At 33.3% G+C, this 23,674-nt stretch overlaps 1 protein-coding gene across 3 annotated transcripts in view; it reads left to right on the forward strand.

Annotated features, from left to right (window-relative positions):
- AGPS (alkylglycerone phosphate synthase) overlaps positions 1-23,674 on the forward strand; it is a 150,985-nt gene that overhangs the window by 96,970 nt on the left and 30,341 nt on the right. For all 3 annotated transcript variants that reach the window (XM_055289829.2, XM_055289830.2, XM_055289831.2), the window contains exons 12-16: positions 7,583-7,634; positions 12,106-12,182; positions 14,023-14,135; positions 19,925-19,994; positions 22,305-22,366. In XM_055289829.2, coding sequence (XP_055145804.2) covers positions 7,583-7,634; positions 12,106-12,182; positions 14,023-14,135; positions 19,925-19,994; positions 22,305-22,366 — 374 coding nt within the window. The remainder of the gene's footprint in view (positions 1-7,582; positions 7,635-12,105; positions 12,183-14,022; positions 14,136-19,924; positions 19,995-22,304; positions 22,367-23,674) is intronic.

Here is a 23,674-nt window from a genome sequence, read left to right on the forward strand (position 1 = left end):
AAATCAGTGCAACTTGTCCTTTTACTCATTTAAAAAAATTCTTAGGATGTTCACCCAATGACTATAATCTAAATTCACTACACAAAACTATAGTGAGCCAGGCGCAGTGGCTCACATCTGTAATCCCAGCACTTTGAGAGGCTGAGGCAGGCAGATCACTTGAGCCCAGGAGTTTGAGACCAGTCTGGGCAACATGGCGAAACCCCGTCTCAATAAAAAATACAAAAATTAGCTGGGCATGGCAGCATGCGCCTGTAGTCCTAGCTACTCTGGAGGCTGAGGTGATAGGATCCATTGAGCCCAGGAGGTCAAGGCTGCTGTGAGTCGTGATCGTGCCACTGTACTTCAGCCTGGGCAACAGAGCAAGACCCTGTCTCAAGAAACAAACAAAAAAAACTGTATTAGCTATATATCTTGGAACAAAATAAAGATAATGATTGATAGTGCTACCATGTGGTTAAAAAAGCAGGTCATAAAGAAAGGTCCTTTCTAGTCTATAGCTTGACAATTTGGTTCTATGTACTTAGTAATTGACAGTTTTTAGAAATATAAATATTATGGCCTAGGAAGTTTGTCTTACTTGAAACTGATTTTAAAAGTCCAGATAGATAATATTCTATTCTCGAGCATTGCTCTTAATAATGGAGCAATTGCTAAGAGTAGTTACTGGGATTTGGACATCTAAAAATTTTGGAAACCTACATATTTTACTTCCATTATAATGCACATGTAGAGAGGCATTAATGTTTATCTTACCTGGAAATGGATAAAAGGTTTTACAATGGTTTAGGGAAAGTTGTATATTAGTTTCTAGAACATACAAGTCTCATATGTCAAGAGTGGTACAGTATTTGCTGCCTTCCTTTAATAGTGTTTTCAGGCAGAAAAATTGAAAAAATCAGGTTTTGGCACTAGTCATTGTTCAATTTGGGATTTGGAATTTCAGTTGATAGCAGGGGAATTAAGAGCCATTAAAGTAGATGGTACATGGCTTATGATTGTGCCAAATTCTTGATTGAATAATGAATTGGTTGCTTGTAATTCTTCACTGTCATTTTATAGCACTTCCATCTTTGCTATATTTTCAGATTCAAGTTGCTTTTGAAATGGGAAACTGTAATTTTGGATAAATATCTTTTGGGAAAGAACATACATGACTGTTCACAAATAGCAAAGTGGGCTATATGTATATTTTTATTACTATTCTTACTGAAGGAAATAAATTAAGCAACCTTATACTGGCAGCAGAAGGATGTCTACTAAAGTCTCTCATCCAATCTTTGTCCATATGAGGAAGTATCCTCTTTCAATACTTCACTGCCTTGTGAGAAGCTAGAAAGGAGGATTTAGTGGAAGATTAATGTGATTCTTTCTCATAAGTGGCAGTCCAGTATAATCTACTTTATTCAGTAGATGGGTAAATGATTTTTAAGACTTTCTCAGAAAATACATTTCCTACTGTAGCCTCTCAAGAGGAGGAAAATAATGTTTTTTAATCAGCATATCAGTGTTAGATATAACGTTTTATTATTCTCTAAAAGAGATAAATAAAATTGTTAGTTTGGAAATAACGATGTCTTTACAAGGTTAAAAGGAAAACCGAGTGTTAAAACAAGCTCAGAAGCAATTTCTGAAGTTCGGGTTTTTTTGTTTGTTTTCAATAAAAACTTAGGAGTTGTGCCCTGTGGTATTTTGAGAGGAGCATTTGTTCCAACAAGAGGAAAAACTGTATTTGGTATTGATTAGTACTCATTCCTCTCAAAACTCTTCTCAGTAAAACCTAGTTTCTTCGAACTAGGTTTTTAGAATTATAGATGAAAATGCAGCTTTTCTTCCCACTACTTTTTGACAGAGGGTAATTTTCCTTCCATCACTTTTATTTTAAACAATTTTAAACTGATAAAGGTTTGGGGTTTTTTGTTTGTTTTAGTGATTTTAGATTATAATTTGGGAAGACATGAATTTCACGAATTGTTCTGTTTTCAACTTAATTTATCTTGGAGGAGTTCAAATAAATTGGAAGGAGTCAGGTTTAGCACTTACCTTATAAAACACTTAAAACTTCTTTTTATTCAACAGTAATTCTTGGGAGTATTTATTACATAGAGAAACTGAAATTATTTTAAATCATTTTTTTTGTGTCATGCTTTTCTTTCTCTGAAGCAGAGAGAATAACCCTAGTCAAATGTTTGGTTAATTGGATCATTTACTGTTTGATCCAGCAAAATTAAGACAGTTATGAGACATGTTCTCTACCAGAAGCTACTCAGAACAAGTTATTATACCTTTACTAAACTGAAAAACTATAAAGTTATAATTAGGAGACTGGCATTATCTTTTGGTCTTTTCCTTAATATAAGTGGAGGGCAATATTCACTCCCTATTATGTATTATTTTGTTCTTTAAAACCAAGCAACAATTGACTTGTCAAAATAAAAAGTTCTTACTGTTTATCATATGGACTCCTAGCTGTAAGTCAGTATGTCATCTCTAAGATGACCAACCAGTAATAACTGTAGCCTTAAATACTCTATCGTTTCATCTGTGATACCAACTCTGACTTATTAGTTAGAAGAAGAATTTGTCTACATTTTAAGTTTTTATATCCAGAAATTCACATTTAACAAATTATCTTTTTTCACATAGCCTTTTTTGAACTTTTTTTTTTTTTTTTTTTTTTTTTGAGATGGATTCTCGCTCTGTCACCCAGACTGGAGTGCAGTGGTGCCATCTCGGCTCACTGCAAGCTCCACCTCCCAGGTTTATGCCATTCTCCTGCCTCAGCCTCCTGAGTAGCTGGGACTACAGGCGCCCGCCACCAGGCCCTGCTAATTTTGTTTTTGTATTTTTGATAGAGACAGGGTTTCACCGTGTTAGCCAGGATGATCTCGATTTCCTGATGTTGTGATCCACCTGCCTAGGCCTCCCAAAGTGCTGGGATTTGAACTTTCAAATTAATCAATTTTGTTGTGTGCCTTATTTGAGGTAGTGTGCTCTTAGCTTGATAACCAACATAATGCAATGGATAGTATGCAGTTAGATGTGGTGAGGATGTTGCATATTATGATAATTTTTTGTGCCCAAATTTTTGTATGGCACATGGAGTTTAGTATTGAAGCATTTGCTTCTGATACAACATGAGATTGATAGACTATTTCCAATGTAGTCTCTAGGCTCAAGAATTTGGGCTGTTCTAGAGTCTACATAGGATGTGGATTTACCCTTTGAGGAAACAAATGTTTTCAATCAAGTATAATTCATTCCTTAGCCATGGACCAGAGTTACATGGCTGCCATTCAATGCTTATACTTTTATAGTTTATGCTTATGACATTACATTAGCAGAAACCCCTCAGACATGTGAAATATATGTTAATACTGAATTTATTTTGCTGGTAACTAGTCTTTTAAGAGGTACCTTCTCAAATATGTCTCATCTGAATTGCAAGTTCTGATTTTTTCTGTGACAAGTAAGACCTATGACTTAGTTTTAGAAAAACCAGTTTTGCAGAAATATTTTGATGTGTTTCTTTTTTTTTGAAACGGAGTCTCGCTCTACTGCCCAGGCTGGAGTGCAGTGGCACGATCTCAGCTCACTGCAAGCTCCGCCTCCTGGGTTCACGCCATTCTCCTGCCTCAGCCTCCTGAGTGGCTGGGACTACAGGCGCCCGCCACCACGCCCGGCTAGTTTTTTGTATTTTTAGTAGAGGCGGGGTTTCACCGTGTTAGCCAGGATGGTCTCCATCTCCTGACCTCGTGATCCACCCGCCTCAGCCTCCCAAAGTGCCGGGATTACAGGCGTGAGCCACCGTGCCTGGCTGAGGAAATGTTTTTAAATAAAATGATAGGATTGAGAAATATGTTGCTTTTTAAGTTAGTGCAGAGAGTACTAAGTAAGTAAGACTAATCAGAGTAGTTTTTACTTTTCAGATTATGCAGTCAAGTAAATTCCTGGTTGTAGCATCCCTAAAGGGAAGAAATTGCCAGCAATTTGACTAAGTCAGTCTTGTATCCATGTTGTGAGGTCATCGTGGTTATTTATTTCAGTATTAAAGTACAAAAATTATACTGATATTTCTGTATTAGTCCATATCAGGTTTCATATAGTTTCAGACTATTAAGTATAAAATATACTTAGGTACAAGTTTGATGATTTGAGAGATTCTAGTAAGGGTACATTTATCATAGCAGGAAAGAAATCAATTATTTCATTAACTCAGTTTTAGTAAGCAATTTCTGTCTAAGTGTTCTTGAATTCCCTGAATTTATCATTAACCCATCATTAAAATTTGTAAAAATATTCCCTCTCAGGTTAGTTTTGATCACTTACCAGCAGGGGTCACTTTAACTCAAGGACCTTTTTCCCTCCTTTACAAAATCTGTGGAATACTCTCAGCCCTGCATTAGTGAATAACATGGGAGTGAATTTAGAGCTCAAATTCTCAGAACTTGTGCTGTCTCTAACTTTTAAAGGCAATCTTTTGGGGTTTTTTTAAACCTACCAAATTAGTTTTAAAGCAGTGGAAACACAACCTAATCTTAACTGTACGTATAGTAACTCAAATTGAATGTTGTTTTTTAAGAATAGTAACATTATTTTGCTCGCTTGATTATAGAACCTTCCATTTAACTAACTGTACTGGTAACTTTTAATTATTTCGAATTGTAAGAAACGTTTTCAGCTTTGTATATTTAGAATGATGTACAATGATTTACAAATATCAATTACCAGGAGATCATAAACCAACCTAGATGTTATTTTTAAGTGCTTTACTTATATAAGCATTTAGTTATGACAATAACTGAAAAACTCTACTGACTTTTTAAAAGTCTGGTACTATTGAAGTATGAAACTTTAAAACTGTTGGTTTGAATTGGATAATTTCAAACAAGTCCATGTTAAAATAATTTTAATATCTAAAATTAAAAAAATTTCTTTAGCTTATTAGTTCTTTTTTGATAGTGTTTGTCTGTTACCATCTACTTTGCCTCCTTGATACTAATAGGAATATTGGATGGAGCTAGCTTATGTGACTTGATTATCAACTTAAAAACACACTCAATGTAATTGAATATTAGTTGCTATATGATACAGCAGTTGCCCTGGAGCTTTCTTGCCTTTTTTTCCAGCTTTTTAATTTGAAAATTTTAAGCATACAGAAAATTTGAAAGACTGGTACAGTGATCACCTGTCTATCCACTTCATATATTCAACAATAATTAACCTTTTGCTCTGTTTAACATGTATGTGTGTATGTTTTTTGGACCATTTGAAATTAAGTTGCACTTTTTTTTTTTTTTTTTTTTTAAGACAGAGTTTCACTCTTGTTGCCCAGGCTGGAGTGCAATGGTGCAATCTCGGCTCACTGCAACCTCCGCCTCCCAGGTTCAAGTGATTATCCTGCCTCAGCCTCCCAAGTAGCTGGGATTACAGGCATGCATCACCACGGCTGGCTAATACTGTATTTTTGGTAGAGATGGGATTTCACCACGTTGGTCAGGCTGGTCTCGAACTCCTGACCTCTGCTGATCCACCGCCTCAGCCTCCCAAAATGCTGAGATTATAGGTGTGAGCCGCCACACCTAGCCTAGGTTGCAGACTTTACGGTACTTAACCTAAATACATCAGCACCATCTCCTAAAGACAGAAGAATAGTGTTCTTCTTTATAACTACAATACCATTATCATATCTAAGAAAATCAGTAACAATTTTTTTTTTTTTTTTTTGAGACAGAGTCTCGCTCTGTTGCCCAGCAGGCTGGAGTACAGTGGTTCACTGCAGCCTCTGCCTCCTGGGTTCAAGCAATTCCCCTGTCTCAGCATCCTGAGTAGCTGGGACTACAGGTGTGTGCCACCACGTCTGACTAATTTCTTTTTCTTTTTTTTTTCTTTTTTTTTTTTTTTTTTTGTATTTTTAGTAGAGATGGGGTTTCACCATGTTGGCCAGGCTGGTCTTGAACTCCTGACCTCGGGCAGTCTGCCTCCCTTGGCTTCCCAAAGTGCTGGGATTACAGGTGTGAGCCACTGCCCCTGGCCAATCAACAGTAATTTGTTAATGCCATCTAATATTCATTATATAAGATTATTCCAGTTATCTCCAAGATACGTTTTATGAATAGTGTTTGCAAACCAAGATTTAATCAAGACCTGCATATTTTAATTGTTTTAAAGATTAAATACCCATAGAAATTTACTATACTAAATGTAATATACTTTCCTTTCCCTCCTTTTTTTGTTTTGTTTTGTTTTGTTTTTGAGACAAGGTCTTGCACTGTTGCCCAGGCTGGAGTGCAGTGGTGCAATCTTCGCTCACTGCAAACTCTGCTTCCCAGGTTCAAGTGATTCTCATGCCTCAGCCTCCCAAGTAGCTGGGATTATAGGTGTATACCACCACGCCCAGTTAATTTTTGTATTTTTAGTAGAGACAAGGTTTTGCCATGTTGGCCAGGCTGGTCTTGAACTCCTGTCCTGAAGTGATTTGCCTACCTCAGCCTCACAAAGTGCTAGGATTGCAAGTGTGAGCCACTGCGCCCATCCCCTCACATTTTCTGATATATGTGTACTTATGTGAATTGTTTTCATTAATAATACTTGCCATTGATAAAGGTGCGGTAGAATGTGGTTGATAGCAGGAGATGGAATTTACAAGTTGCTGGTAGGAACTTAAAATGTTTTTGTTATGAATGACAGAGTGGCTGTTACTCTCTCATATTTTACTTATGCGCTTAAGCCAGAATATATAAATATATATGTTATATGTATATTCTACTTATGAAGAAAAGAAATTTGGTCTAATCAGGCTTTGTATATGTTATTAGAAGTCATTGTGCCCATTTTATTAAAAACATTTCAGGTTTGTAAATGTGAAGAAAACTGATTTTCCTTTAGTATTTTTGGAAACTGGTAATGTTTTGAGAAGTATCAACCCAACTACAAAGATATGCCAATATTTGAAATTACTCAGGTTGTACATTTCTTTAACATTTTTAAACTACTATACATTTAATAAGACTACAAAATAGAAAATAAGATAGTTTTAATGTAATTTTTGTTTGGAATATGACTTTAAAGCTGTGTGTTTGTGTTTTAAGTGATGTTTGGAGGCTGTGTGGTTTGCCTGAAATAGTGCTCATCTAAAAGTCAGAATGTCTTCATCTTCTACCTTTACTGTGGACAAAATACAGTATAGTTCATAAAATGGCATAATACTTGAGGCACTGGATTTTAGTTTTAGAAACGTCTTTGTTCTAAAATAATCCACTTTGGGATCTGGTATTTCTTTTAGGATATTCTCATATGTCTTTGCCAGACATTAGGCAGCTTTTTCTGCTGATAAATTTAAAATCTGGTAACTTATGTTTGTATTTATTTATGTCTGTAGATTTCTTCTCTCCAAATATTTTATAGAAGTCATTGATATTTGTCTTCATAAAAATATATGAAAAGTTAACTTTTTTCCTCTGTAAATCCTTAGGAACTAAGCTCTTGATCTCTTAAATATAGAAAGATAATATTCATATTCTACCTGTCTAGCTTCTTACTGTATTAAATTTATATCACTTTTTTTTTCTTTTTAAAACAGAGATGTGCTCCGGCATCTATTCGCCTCATGGACAACAAGCAGTTTCAGTTTGGTAAGTAAGGAGTGGTAATTTTAAAATGTCATTTAGCCACAGAAATTTATGAAACATCAGTAGGAAGAGTACGGAGTGCAGAGGTAGAAAGAACGTCAATCTTGCCTTTCAGGAAGATGTCAGTCTAATGAAGATAAACAATTACATAAATGAGTGAAGGCAGCAGTGTTGGAGGGCCTGTGAAAGAAGACTGCACTGAATACCTTGGGCTGCAAATGAAGGAATTGATTCTTCTTGATTTTGCTTGAGGATAAAGAGTCAGAAAAGGCTTTTATAAGAGAGATGCTTGAGCTAAATCTTCAAAGGTGTATACAAGTTTGCCTAGATGTCTCTTCTTCTCTACCAGACTTCTTCACTTGGCAGCAAAAATGTGAAGGTGTGAAACTCAATGATGTGTGTTAGGGGACTTCAAATCGTTCTATGTGGCTCAAATAGAGGGTAGGGTTAGGGTTGTTACATGAGATAAAGTTGGATGGGTGGGCTAGGGCTTTGCAGGATAGATTTGGATTTTGTCTTGTCAGCAGTGGGATTTCTTTGAAGTATAAAATCAATCAACTTTACATCTTTGCTCATTCTGGCAGCATTGTGCAGGATAGATTAGAAGGGTACATGCATGGAGGAGAAACACTAGGAGATGAAACAGTTCCAGAAGCAAAGTTTGAGGGCTTTGAGCATGGCAGCAGCAATGGAGATAGAGAATGGATGATAGATTTTCAGAAAATCAGTTTGCTAACTGGATGTGGAAGGCTAAATAAAAGGAGGAGTTGAAGACAACAATTAGACTGATTTGATTGATTGGGTAGATTAAATAACAGAAGAATGGGTGGTGGTCTTGGGAAAAAGATATGATAATGGGTTGTACTTATATTGTGAAATTTACTTTGGGATTTAAGTTTATAGAATTTAAATACCCTCAAAACAATTCCTAAAATCATGGGAGTGATCGTTCAGTAATAAATACTAAAGGCAAAGATAGGCAGGCTTTTGTCATGTCTAAAAGTAAGCTGAGATTTTAATTTAGGGAAGCATGGTTATAGTTATATAGAAACTTAACTAAAGTCAGGTTCATAACATATCAAGAGTTTTAAGATTACATTCTTCTAAGTTAGTCATAATTGTTTATTTCTTTAAGTAAATTATTTTCAAAATACTATACTACTGACAAAAGTTTAAGATAAATATGTTCTATAAGTAATGAAATACTTAAATCAAATGAAAAACCACTTGTGTGTTTTGGCCTGCATTTAGAGATCTAGGTCTTAAAGAGAGCCATGCATCTAATTAATAAGACTGTGTTATTCATTTATATGTTATTGTTGTTGTAAACAATGTTAGACCTAGGCACCTTTGTAAAATTAGTTATGATTTGGCCATACTTATTTATAATTGGAATCCATAACAATTTAAAGTGAAAGTTTAAAGAAAGTCTTCCTGTTATCCCTCTTCCGTGTTCTCATTACTATACCTGAAAACATACTTACTTGCTCCCCTCTAGCTTGCTCCCCTCTGTGGTATTATAGGTTCTACCTTCTCTAGTCTTCACTGTGTCTCCCCTCCCTCTGCCCTTTACTTAGCCACCAAAGTGATCCTTTTGAAATACAGATCTGATCATGCTTTTTGGCTGTCTATATAACCTTTTTTATTTCTCAGTTTTAATTGAAGCCTTAACATTAATATATCCTGTCATGGCTTCATGATCAAGCAACAGAGGAAATAATGCTTAGCACAACAAAAGGTGTCCACACCCTGCAGTAGCCATATGGCTGATTGGTCGGTGTTTATACCACATTGGTTGTTAACGAAGCACATGCCGTATTATTAGATGTTAATATTTTAAATATAATCTCTACCTCAGGTACAACTCTTAATACATTATATTGACATCTAATTTTAGTATATTGAAGTGGTATATATCATTGAGTATATTGAAATAATCCAAAGATGTCCTCTATAAACCAAAGTTTCTCAAATTTAGGGTATGTTTCTTAGTCATTTTTCTATCACCTGCACTTATCACATAATAGGCATTTGTATATTGATTCAATTAATCATCAAACTGGCAAGGGGGTGAACAAATCCTAGATAGCATAGTGCTGATCATATTGTCAATAACACACTTTATAAAATTCTATTGTCAATAACACACTTTATAAAATTCTATTCATGACTGTTCATCAGAGTGGTATCCCCACTTTACAAATGACTCAAAGACTCATTATTTTGACCACAGTCCACAAATCATATGTGGTAAAGCTGGGGATGAACCCAGATTTGTCTGACTACAAAGCACAAGAGTTTTTGCACTGTCTGTAACCACAGCTTTAAAATATAGATAATTAATAAATCCTTTCAAATGACTTGATTAACATTGAAATAACAGAAAATTCACTAATCAAACTGTCCAGCTAGTAAATTTGAAAATGAGTTTAATATTTTAAAAAACCACAATAGCGGCTGGTTGCAGTGCCTCACACCTGTAATCCCAGCACTTTGGGAGGCCAAGGCAGGTGGATCACCTGAGGTCAGGAGTTTGAGACTAGCCTGGCCAACATGGTGAAACCCTGTCTCTACTAAAAAAAAAAAAAATACAAAAATCAGCTGGGCGTGGTGGTGAGCACCTGTAGTCCCAGCTACTCGGGAGGCTGAGGCAGGAGAATTGCTTGAACCTGGGAGGCAGAGGTTGCTGTGAGCCGAGATCACACCACTACTCTCCAGCCTGGGTGACACAGTGAGACTCCGTCTCAAAAAAAACCCAAAAAAAACCCCACAATAGCTAGAATATGTTTAAAATGTAATTATATTGATAGGCAACATATTTAAGAAAAAGTAAAAGATAATATTATCTAGTTGATACTAATGCTTGACCCACTTAAAAGTCAGTATCACTTTTACAATAATTTATTCTTCAAAGCTATCATGTCACCTTAGTATCAGAGATGTATGTGAGTAATTCTACTAGCATTAATGGAAATTGTGCATATAAATCTCGATGAGTTAAGGTGAACATTTACCCTTAAGGATTATTTCATATCAGAGTAGTATCATATGGAGTCCCCATGCATTGTATAAAGATAAGTGAATCTTTTGTATAAAGGCTTTTGTATAAAGAATAGATAGTTTCAACTTCTGCCAAGAATACAACATGGACATTCAATATATAAATGTTTATATATTTATTTCTAATTGTTGCTAATATAGGATGAGTTCCATTTGGGACCAGAAATGAATGTTTTGATGATACGTTGTTTCTATCTTTACAGATACTAGAAATTGTCTCTTAAAGCGCTAGTTATACTAGGAAGCATCTCTGATAGTTTAAAATAAAAGAAAAAAATCCCCAAGCATATCTCTTACTTGTGATCCAGGAGCTCAAAAAGATTGCTAGGTTGATCTCTATCTAACCTGCAGTTCAGTTTGTTTGTTTGTTGGCTTTTTTTAATGTCTTTTATGTAACACAGTTTCCTATTATAATCAGCAAAAATGTAGTAATAAGTAGTATTACAGATTGAGATTCTTATAAAAAAAAAAAAAGGATAGAAAAAAACTACCAGTGGTAGTTTTAGAAACAGCTAGTTTGCTCTTTGCACCTATTTTAAAAGAAGGAAAGGAAGGGCCTACACTTTAAAAACAAACAAAATCCCCAAACCTTAAAGGCTTTTTTTAAAAAAGAAACTTTTTGTTTGGAGATAATTTTGATTTACTTAAGACTGAAATTCTTTATAAAAATTTTGTATAAATGGTATGACACCTTTTTCTGAATTGGGCTGCTAACACTGAAGCCAGATGCATGACTCTTAAATGTAACAATCATAGGAGTTGAGTCGTTACTACTTTCTGAAAAGTGAGAAAACAGTAAAAGGTTTTCACTCAATTAAGCTTAATCTGCAGGCAAAGATGTTAATTTAACAGACTTTGAGACTCCATTTATGTTATTTTGGCAATTTTAACTCTCCGGGTGTGATTAAGGAAGCAGTTGCTAGTTTTATGCCAAGAATTCTGGATGAATTAAGAATTAATTAAGAAACAACCTTAAACTTGGCATTAACTCCATATTTGGTTATAGTTCTGAATTGTTTCTATATAATTAAAAAAAAAGTAAAACCAGCCACCATGGGTGTTCTTAATGAAATAAAAATTAATGAAGTAATTTTATTATGTATAAACCATATCGTTGAAAGAAAACCTAAACTATGTGTAGTATTTATTACGTATAGTAATTTGACTTAAAAAATCAAATTGATAATGGGTTTTGTAAATAAAAAGTTGTTTGTGACATTTGAAAGAAGATAAAAGTAGCAAATATTAATATAACTATATATCTTAATATAAGTATGTAAATAACATGGGAAGATTTTAAAAATTAAAGTTGTGAAAACTTTTACTTTCTTTTAGGATACTAAGTTGGAGTAGCTTCTTGATCTTCTGAAAAATATAGAATAACCTATTAATATAAACTTTTTTCTCTTCTTAGGTCATGCTCTTAAACCTCAGGTTTCCTCTATTTTTACATCATTTTTGGATGGATTAAAAAAGTTTTATATTACAAAGGTAAGACTTTTTATAAAATGCTAAAATTTTAAATGCTTAAGATATCTGTTTTCTGCTTTCTTCCCACATGCACCTATTATAAGGGTGTTTTTCCATGTTGCTATGTACATTTCAGAATTATAATTTTTCATGTTGGAATAAATATTAAGTAAATCAGGCAGTCAATTTCAGAAAATTTTAATTTTTTTCCAGTTTTGAAGCTTCTAAAAATAACGCTGCATTTGAACAGTTTTGTTTTCATAACATTTTCTATAGTTTGAATTTTTTCCTTTATAGAAGGTATCCATAAAGTGAAATAAGAGTGTGGATTCTTTTTAACTTTTGATTGTTGAATTTCTTTCCTAGAGTGTTAAGCCATCTTATAATACATGTGTGCCTTCTTTTCCTTGCATCCTTGTTATTCCATGTGGGATTCTTTTTGTTACATTTTAAATTTACCGGGGGAAAACAGTGCTTTCTTTTAGTTCATGTTTTTTGAAGCTCCAGTGAGACTGAACGTTAACACTTTCTTTTATTTTCTAGATCTAATTTTTGTGTGAATTCGTTGGATATGGTTATTTTTGCCAGGTGGTGGTAGGGGGGTGCAGCTTCATGTTTTTTTCTTGGTACTTTTATGTATCCCTTTGAGATTGGAATTATTAGATGCCCTTTGTCTTAAATGTTGTAAATAATTTTTTTTTCCCAGTCAGGCATCTCCTTTTTTAATAGGGATTTTTCTTTTTTGGTGTAAAAGTTTCAAATTTTTATCTTTTCCTGTGATTATTTAATATAGTCTAAGCTTAGAAAAGCCTTCCTTCCTCCAGAAATATGATCAGGGCCATTTTCTTCACTCTCTCTCTTATACTAAATGAGAATTAAAAAAAAAAATTGTCTTTATTACTATTTGTATTTATTCCAATTTTATTATGTGAAAAAGATCTAAATTAATCTTCTCCTCCTGCTCCTCCAATTGTTAATCAGTTGTGGCAGCACCGTTAATTAGTCTGTGCTTCTCATACATTGATTTGCTATGCCTCATATCTTATACACTTATCTAAGAAATAGACTCCATTTTAGTGCATCTCAGTCTTTTTTAATGAGCTTTTTGTTCTTGAAAAAATAAATAGATTTCATTGTTATAGGTCTATTTTTCCCTCTTGCTATTCAGAATTTTCCTTGTTATCACCATCACCTATTATTCTAGAAAAATTTTAGAAACTTTTCATCATTTTAGGAAGTTCATTGTGTTTTCTTATTAGAATTGGAATAAACTAGTACATTAATTTGGAGAAATATTGAGTGGTTTATAATACTTAGTTTATGCATTTAGGAGCATATGTCTTACTCATCTTTTTTTGGATATGTTTTAGATATGTTTCCTACTATATTTCTTTCTAAGATTGTTAGATACTATGTTAGTTTTATGCATAAGATCGCCTTTGAAAACTTTATTCAATAAGAAGTTATTGTTAGTATGTAGGAATGTTGTTGATTTTTGCTTCCTGCCCAATATATCCAGTTACTTTATTCCATCATTCTGCAGTTTTTTGATTCTTTATCATAGTTATTATTTCAACAAGTTATTTGTTGTATTTACATAAGCAATATGTTATTATGATTAACACTGTGGCATACTTTGAAATGAAGTGTTTTTTCTATGCTGAATAGTTTTGCTACATTGTAATGACCTGAATAGGTTTATTAAACATTCTTAGTGATTGACATGTAAAGTTCCAAAGCTCAATTTTTAAGAAATCAGTGTATTTGAGCCAGATCAGAAGGAAAAGAGCAAAATGTATTTTGATTTATTATTTTGTAGGATAAGACTTATCTGTAATAATATATATATTTTTTTTTGTAGTTTAAAGGATTTGACCCAAATCAGCTAAGTGTAGCCACATTACTGTTTGAGGGGGACCGTGAGAAGGTTCTTCAACATGAAAAACAAGTGTATGATATTGCTGCAAAATTTGGGTATGGCTTCAAGTTCATAATGCCAAGAGAAAGAAAGTTAAAAGCTAAGATTCTCATATCACCAAGCAATTATTAAAGTACTAGGCATTAATGTCTCCAAGCAGACTGCATGTCTCAAAGCAGTTATTAATTTCAGTTTAGTATTAAATTTGTGGTAAATTATGATAGTAAATTTAAAATATTGTTTTGGTTTACTTCCAAAATTTTTAGGAAGTTAGATTGATATGTTGCTCTTGTCTAATCATATATATATTATTATTAAACATTGTATTTTTCCTAGATTTTTACATTAATGTCAGTTTTGTGATATTTGTTCTACTAGAGTAAAATAGAAAATTCATTGTCCTCTTACTCTGTGGTGATAATAGTGTATGTATAAAGCATGCTACTAGTGTGTTTTTAAAAGGAAATTGTGTTTAATCGAAGGTATTTGATAAATTATCTATACTCCACCCCCTGTCACTTACTGTTTTGTGCTGGTCTAAAGAAACAGAAAACATTTCACATCTATAACCAACTGAATAATGGTAGGGTGGTTTCTGTCTGTCTTCTTGATGGATTATAAGACTGATTGATGAGAACTATAGTGAAAATGCCATTTATCAGGACTACATTTTTTCCTTTCCTTTTAAAGTACATAAACTAACAGTTTCTAGACACTAATCTTTTCTTTTTTTATTTCAGGGATTAAAATATATCATATACATTATGCTTAATATGAGTTTTTTGTAAATATTTATTTTCATTTCTTTTTTGTTGTTTTTTAAGAAAACAAATGAACACTTAATTTGGAGCCATGTGTTTTAGAATGCCTCACTTTTATGTATTTTTTTCATATCTAATATTAGCCCCTTATTTCTAGGGTTGTCTGAATTTAGTGTTAACGTGCAGTATTCTTAAAGGGGAAAAGAGTCTAATCTTAGACTTTAATTTTAGTTTTCTTTTGCACTATTTTTAAGTATTGAAAATGTCTCACTTTTATTTTTACCGTATTCTGAAATTGGCAAATGGAATTTTAATTTTTTCAGTAAAAGAGAAAGTTTATTCATCTTTCATCTTTTCTCAATAGCTGTTTTGGGAATTGCTGATATTTTAACTAAATCACTTAAAAATAATTGTGCTATAAAATCCATGTAATGACCAGATGGCTTGAATTTCAGGTCCTCTCATTTTTGTTTGAATTTTTGAAATGTACATGTTTTCCTTCCCAGAAGGAATTTAGCCGTATGTATGTACCCGTTTTTTAGTTTCTAAGTTATAGCCAGTACGTACGTAATTTGATTAAAGGACTGTTTTCTTAAAACATATGATATTAGTAAGACACAAGGAGATTTAAAACCTACTCTAGCCTTAAATATTAGAGACTGAAACTTTAAAAAATTGTTCATTGTATATTTAAATATTTACTTGGATTTCATAATTTCTCAGAAGGGCTTGTAGGAAAACGGAAGAGTGCATTTTGCTTTTTCATTTAAATAACTGTATATAGAGTTAAATTTGCTTAGTTTCACCTCAGTCGTCTCCCTGCTCACACACACCTCCACATCTGTACACACACCCACACACAGAGGAATTTCAGTTTTTAGGATCTATCTTTATAATTTCAATTAAGTATGCCTAGTAAGTCATTACTAGTTAGTAATGTGTCACATTTCCTGTTAGAATGGGGTAGGATGATGACATAATGCTTGTTTGTTGTGCCTTATAATTTTTATAGGGCATGACCTATCTTGTGCATCACTGTTGATGTCTAGTTCATTCTAGATACTTGATTTAATAATTGTTGAATGAATGAATGAAAATGAATACTATATTTTCCTGATATCTTTTATTCTACTTTGTTTATGCCTAATTACTGTGCCACCTGTAAAACAGTGTATTTTCATCTTTAGATATTTGTCAATACATTTTGTCAGGATTTTTTTCTTTGTTTGTTTTTGTTTTTGTTTTTGTTTTTGTTGAGATGGAGTCTTAGTCTTTCACCCAGACTGGAGTGCAGTGGTGTGATCTCAGCTCACTGCAACCTCTCCCTCCTGGGTTCAAGCGATTGTCCTGCCTCAGCCTCCTGAGTAGCTGGGATTACAGGCTCATGCCACCACGCCTGGCTAACTTTTGTATTTTTAGTAGAGACGGGGTTTCACCATGTTGGTCAGGCTGGTCTGGAACTCCTGACCTCGTGGTCCACCCGCCTTGGCGTCCCAAAGTGCTGGGATTAGAGGCATTATTTTGTCAGTTTTAATTTGAGCCACCAACTGACATGAATGTCAGTAATGCCAGTTTTGTTTTCTCATATGTCACTATCCATTTACCAATTAAAACTGTAAGTGAATCTTCTTTAAAATATGGCATCCAGCTGCCTTCAGATACTGACACTTAGGCCCAAGCACTGTTGCTGTACTTCTAGCAGTTTTGCTTACTCAAACAAAACTTGTATCAAATTTGTCCATTAAAAATAGGTTATAGTGAATGAGATTCAATTTAAAGCAAGGGTAAAGAGTTAAAGACTGGCTCCATTTGAGGTCTCAATTTTTTTTTTTGCTGTTATTTGTTCCTTCTTAATTATAATTAATTTCTTAATATACTTTCATTCTGGCTCCCTTTTATTAGATGTGGACATCTTCTGTTTTAAACAACCCAGATTGTTATTTGGCAGATTACTTAGATTACTTAGAGCCACTTCGATTTTTTTTTTTTTTTTTTTTTTTTTTTTTTTTTGAGACAGTGTCTTGCTCTGTCACTCAGGCTGGAGTGCAGTGACCTGATCATGGCTCACTGTAGCCTCAGCCTCCCTGGGCTCAAAGGATCCTTCCTCCTCAGCTGCCTGAGTAGTTGGGACTACAGGTGCACGTCACCATGTCTGGCTAATTTTTTTTGTGTGTGTGTGTTTTTTGTAGAGATGGGGTTTTGCCATGTTGCCCAGGCTGGTCTCAGACTCCTGGGCTCAAGCAATCCTCCCACCTTGGCCTCCCAAAGTGCTGGGATTACAGGTATGAGCCACTGCGCCTGGCCTATTTTAAGTTTTTAATACTTGGAAATATCTTCTTTTGGTTTTCTGTCAGAAGTTCTAGTATCCCACCAGTTTTCTGTAGGCACTAATTTTTTGTTCTAATAACTGAAGATTCAAGGATATTTTACTTAGGTAAAATGCCACTCTTCCCACCCTCAATCCTCAATCATCTCTCCTCCGTAACAAGACAAAGGAAAGCACCACCAAGTTTCTTTCTGCTACAGTTTTCATGTGCTAGTTTAGCTCATGTATTTTATTTTGAATTGGGGCATTATTCATCTATCCCTTATTTTTTTATTTGTTTATGAAACTCTCTACTGCCTTATTAGCTTTACATTGATTTTTATGAAGTACTCCCAACAATTTAGAGCATTTTTATGTGTTGTCTTAGCCATTTTTTCTCTTTGCTTGCCCTTCACTCCCACCCCAACACAGTTCAATACCTTTGAACACATATGACCCAACAGAACATAGTAGCCACATAATGAATAATCATACTTTGATTGTTTATCCATGTTTGCTAGTAATGTATTTTAACTTCTCCAAGAGCAGAGCAGAATAAACATTACCTGTCAGCACTCATGACAAGTGTTTTGACATTTACCATAGAACTTAAGGTAATATGTTATCGTTATTTTTAAAGCATGCTTAAGTTGTTTAATGTAATTCAGCGTGAGAGTGATTAGTTTCACCAGATGGCCCTTTTATATAACAAGATTGTCTCTCATTCCTCTTTCTTTAGTCTTTCCAGTCCTTCCTCATGAGACAGCTTTAAATTTGTTTAAAAACCTTGAATTGATGTTTGAAATTTGTGGGGACAGCAGGAAGCAGGGGATCGATGTTGCTACTTTAACATAAAGCAGTTTGAATCTACATGCAGTCATTTTGGAGTGATTACAAAAGTCACCATTTAGAGGCATTTAATTTTTAAGCCCTACTATTCTTTAACATATTGTATTTTAAGGTAATTCTGGCCAGAATATTGACAGTTCTGAAAGCTAAAAAGAGAAAAGTTTCAAAAAGTTCAGTCATAAGTCTATGATTTCCTTGTAAAGCCCAGACTGACTGTACTTCTTTGGGCTTATGAATTTAGAAAGGACATCCAATTTCTTCCTGCTTTGAATTAGAAAATGCATGTTTCCCTGTGGTTGGTCTCCCTGGATCCTAATGTGAACAGATCTGTTTCCTCCCTGCTGCCAGATATTAGAAATATTAGAAGAGGGTCTAAAGAAAGATGACTTGGGACTGAAAAGTAGGACTTTTTGTCTCATCTCAACATAACAGAGGCAAGCCTACTAAATGTTTATACTTGTTACTTCTCATCAGGTACATACTTGGCATTCTCTTTTCTCAAATATTCCCAACACAGGTGTCTTGCACCTTTTCTTACTCCTCACTCTCTTTTCCTTTCCTTCCACCACTAGGTTCAGGATGGATGAACTGTTTCTGTTTCCTAAACCTGTGGTGGTTTTTCTCTCTTGGACTCAGAGTCTGACTCTATTTTATATCTACTCGAGCTATGGGCTAAGCTATTTTCCTTTAAGCACTTGCCACAGCAGTTTTCTGACTTGTTTTCCTTTTGTTTTGAAACTTTATTTGGCTTTCTACCTCCAACCTCACATCCAACTCAGAATTGTGTTCTGTCTCTTCTTCTCACTTTCAGCTGCTTGACGAAAGTTTTATCTTCTTTGCTCATTAACATTCTAATACAAACAGTCCCCTTCTTTTTTTTTTTATTATACCCCATTCTCAAGTAGTTCTAGACTAGAGCTGCTTATATCAAATCTTTGCCACTTCTTTTGGATAACACCATCTACCTATAGTGGCAAGTCAGGAAATTTTGATTTAGCCCATTTAGCTTGAAATTATCTTACAGTATTTGTACAGAGCAAGAGTACATCTACATTGTAGTGTTTACTTACTACCAAATTCAACACAACTTCAGAAGAAGAAAATATTTAATTATAAGGTGTTAATTGAGGCGATAAGATAAACAATTTTTCCTTTAGTTGACTAAAGTTAAAATTTTAATTTCTGTATGATAATGGAAAAAGCATAATTAAAAACTGTTTACTAAAGGTATTGGAAAAACAGTATTCATTCATTGTCTTTTAAAATAAGAATAACTTTTACAAACAAGAGTACTTGGACTGAATTATATGTTTATATGGGATTAATTCTAACTAGATAATCAAATACAATTTCTATGGATGAAATTTTCCAATTGAAAGAGATAGTTTATATGTTCATAGTAGTAAGACCTTACCTGTGTTGGTCTTGTATTTGTTTATACATTGCTTTATAAAATATTTCTATGTAAGTATGTTTTGTCTCTCATTTAAATCATAAATTTCATAAAATAAACACCACATCTAACATTCCAAATACTATGTAGTCATCTTGTATTCTGGAAGCTTCTCAGTATTGGGGAGTTCCTAGTCAGTTGTCACATTTCTTCAAATATGAGTGAGACAATAATAACATGAACATGTGAGTAAGAATATGATGAGTAAAATAAGAATACTTGTGTGAAGATTATTTCAGCTTATTTGTTTCTCATAGTTAATTCTTTCTGTGCTCTTTTGAGAATATGGGTAGAAGTAGTTGAGTTTATGAGTCAATTTTATTTGGTGGATGAAAGTTTGAAATTAAGACGAAACAAATATTAAAAGTGTTTTCAGATTTTTGATATTCAAACTCATTCGCTTGACAGCTTTTTGATATATTTATGATGAATGAGATTAAGATAAAAAAATTTATTAACAGCGTTCTTTAATTACAGTGGGTTGGCAGCTGGAGAAGATAATGGACAGAGGGGTTATTTGCTGACCTATGTCATTGCATACATTCGAGTAAGTTATATTTCCCTTGCCACTTAATTTATGTTGCAAACAATACTTTTTCTTACTTCAAGTGTATGCAATTGTCTTCCCTATTTTTTAAAATTTTAAGCTACTGTAATTTAGCATATCATTTTACATGAACCTTGTTTTAGCTACAAATCTTCAGAAGCCCATTTAAACCTTCTCCATAAGCTCTTGAAGAAGTTAAAGATGATTTAATATGTCTTTCTGCTCTTTAAAAGAATGGAGCCTTTCTCTGTTTAAAAGTTGAGCATACCATTCATAACATTACTTGGTTAAAATCAAGCTGTTTTACTTAGCAACATTCTTCACTTAATAATCTGTTTTAATGATGTGTAAATCTTTAACTGTATTTTAAAATTTTGATATTTAACTTGAAGTAGTTATTTGTTCACTGATGATGATTATAGAATTAAAGAAATAATTACGTGTACTTGAACACTCAAATGTTTCTAATTCTAGATTTTCTACTTATGATATACTGAAATAGTCTTATTATCTCAAGTCTGTTGTATTTACTGATTAATTGCTTTCTGCTGTTGCTGGGGTTACTTTTTTTTATTTTTTATTTTTCCTGTTTACATAAGTTGAATGATCTTACTCTAAAAGGTCATTTTTCAGATATCCTATTGAGAATTTGGCTTCCACAAATACTCAGCTTTCTTTTTTTAATCATAAAATTTTTTGGAAATTTATACATAATAGATGTACATATTTTCAGGGTACATATGATATTTTGATAGTTTCATATAATATGTAAAGATCAAATCAGGATTGGGATATCCATCACCTCCAAATACTAAATTTACTAATTTTTCTCTTGGAAATTTTGAACCTTATACACAACAATTGTTGTAAGCTTATGTACAACATGTTTTTCTCTAAAAAAGACTGAATTAATATGTTCTCATTTTAGCAAAAATTTAATCCCAGCTAAAATCTAAATGTTAAATTGCAGTGAATTTGAAGCATATAGTCCTCCTCTTTTGTCCCCCGCCCCCACAGTGATGATGATAAGTAAAAGTATATTTATTGCCTGTTCAGCATTTTAGAAATTTTGATTAAGGGATGTACTGATCATGAAAGGTAATAGATGATTGTAGATCTTGTAAATAATATCTACCTTTATAGGCTGTCAGTATCATAGTTTCTTCCCATAGTAAACATTTTGAATATATATAAAATGTTGTTTGTTAGGCATTTTGTCTGAGGATATTGGCCTTTTCCCCATAATACTGAATTCAGAATTCTAGAAAATGAAATACAACTGTAACAAGTACAGCATAGACACAATTTGGGTATCTATCTTAATTTTTAAGATTCTAGTTAATGTTAAAACTGTGTCAAAAACAAGTTAGGGATTCCGCACCCCCTACCCTGGGATTACATGTTTTCTGTTTTTATAAGTTTTACAATGGTTAATACCATTGTCTCTAAATATATTTTTACTGAATAAATGAGTGCATTAGAGAAAAACGCATGCTTTAGATCAGATCAGTAATTTGGGGATTTTTTTTTTCCCCAAACACAAGTGGGTTGAAATGACTCATTTTACTTGAAGTGAAAACTTAACATATGTTGAGTTTTCTGCCTTATAAAGTTTTCTTTAAAATCTCTGGACTTCTGTGGTGGCTTGTGAAGCTTTCTTTCCAATTTTGATAATTTTGCTCTGGGTAAAGAAATTAAGTATTATAAGTTACTTGTAATATGAGTATTATATCCTCTATACTGTAAAATATTTTCCTACTTGAAGTGCCTCCAGTTGTTTCATCTATTCTGTCACTTCAGATAGATGCACTATATTACCATATTTTCTAAATTTGTTTTTAAAGAAAAGTTGATTTTAAGAAAAAAATCTCCTCCTTCTAAACACCTTCCCCCCGCCCCCCACTTCTTGATCTTCCTGCTCCTTTGATCTTGACTAATTTTCGATATTGGTTAACTTACTATTTATGCCACTAAAATAATGTTCTGTCAGTATTCTCTACGTGTACATAGACTGTTCCTGGATAGAAACTCCATTCACTAAAGAAATAAATTTGAGTTCTTACCCTGAGTCAGGCACTCTGCCTGGTGCCAAGGATACAGAGAATAGGACAGACAAGGTTCCTTTAGTTACGGAGGCTGCATCTCACTCCAGGGACAACTTTTCAGTGCTCTTATGAGGTGGATAGTAAAGAGTGGATGAAGTTAAATGAGAAATATGTGATACTAACAATGAATATGAAAGACTAACAGTGTTATTGATTCTTCTGCATCTGTTGTAGTTTCTTGATTTTTCTGTTTGTGTCTTAATAGGACTTGGCTTTGGAATACTATGTATTAGGAGAATCTTTTGAGACTTCTGCTCCTTGGGACAGGTAAAATATCCTAAAGTGCCTGATATTATTCAAATATGCGATATGAATTGCTTGAAGTAATGTTTCTTTGTATGTGAATATGTAAGTTTAAAACATTTTATGAAGAAACATTGAGACAAGGCAGCTACTTTATTTAAATTAATGTATTCATCAGAATGCCATATTTTCAAGTGTTTTATTGGGTGGAGGGAGTTGAAGAAAATTTGTCTGTGATCCAAAGAACGAAGGTATTGTTGAAGTTTACATTTTGAAGAATGTTATTGAATGCTCAGTGTTACTATGTGGTTATACTTAGCTTTGACTTAAATTCTTAAGTGATTAATATTGCTTAAATATTCTCTAAAAAGTCCTCCCAAAGTATAAAACCAGTTAGCTGTCCTTTATAATATTATTTAGTTTTTGATATTTGTATGTGTAAAAATGGGAATTTAAGTGATTTATAAAGGAAATTTAGTTTAGGAAATTACATACAATTTCTATTTTTAAATTTAAGCAAAATGTTGATACTGGAGCATATTTTAGGAAATGGCCCAAATAAGATAGATGGAAATAGATTTTAGAAGGGTTTCTTTACTGGAAATACATACATACAATATTGGTTAGTGAATTAATAAAAACTGATTAGGAAATGTGAAATGGTTTGTTAATAGACCTGTGAATTTTATTATAACTCATCCAGTAATAAAAAAAATTCTCAAAGAGATTGTCTATACAATCCCTTATTCAAGATGCTCAGGACCAGAAGTGTTTGAGATTTTAGAATATTTGTATTATATATTTACCAGTTGAGCATCCCAAATCTGGAAATTTCACTGGAAATTACTGGAGCATTTCTTTTGATCATCATGTTGGTACTCAAAAACTTTCGGATTTGGGGGCATTTCACACTTTGGATTTTTGCAGGATATTCAACCTGTATATTTTTATTTGTTTCTAGTATACTGATATTTTACTTTTCTTTATAAAATTTATAAAGTACTTTAAATCTACAATGAAGTATATAGGACATAACAATTCCCTGTGAATCTACTTCTTAGATTGCATATCTTAATATTTTGGTTTCTTCCAATCTCTCTTTTTTCCCCCAGAAAACTTTTTACTTTTCTACATCCAGTCATCATCTGAGTTAGTACATTGGTGTTCATATTCCATGCATTGTTAGCTAGTAACCCAGTTTATATTATACTATCACTCTGTCATTCACATTTTTTTTCTTTTTTAAATCAGATTTCTCAAGTTGAAATGTTATTCACAAATTTTGATGCTAAATTTTAACAAGGGGAATAAATCCCTTAAATAAAAAAATTA

Source organism: Symphalangus syndactylus, chromosome 8, assembly GCF_028878055.3.
Source record: "Symphalangus syndactylus isolate Jambi chromosome 8, NHGRI_mSymSyn1-v2.1_pri, whole genome shotgun sequence".
NCBI classification, from domain to species: domain Eukaryota; kingdom Metazoa; phylum Chordata; class Mammalia; order Primates; family Hylobatidae; genus Symphalangus; species Symphalangus syndactylus.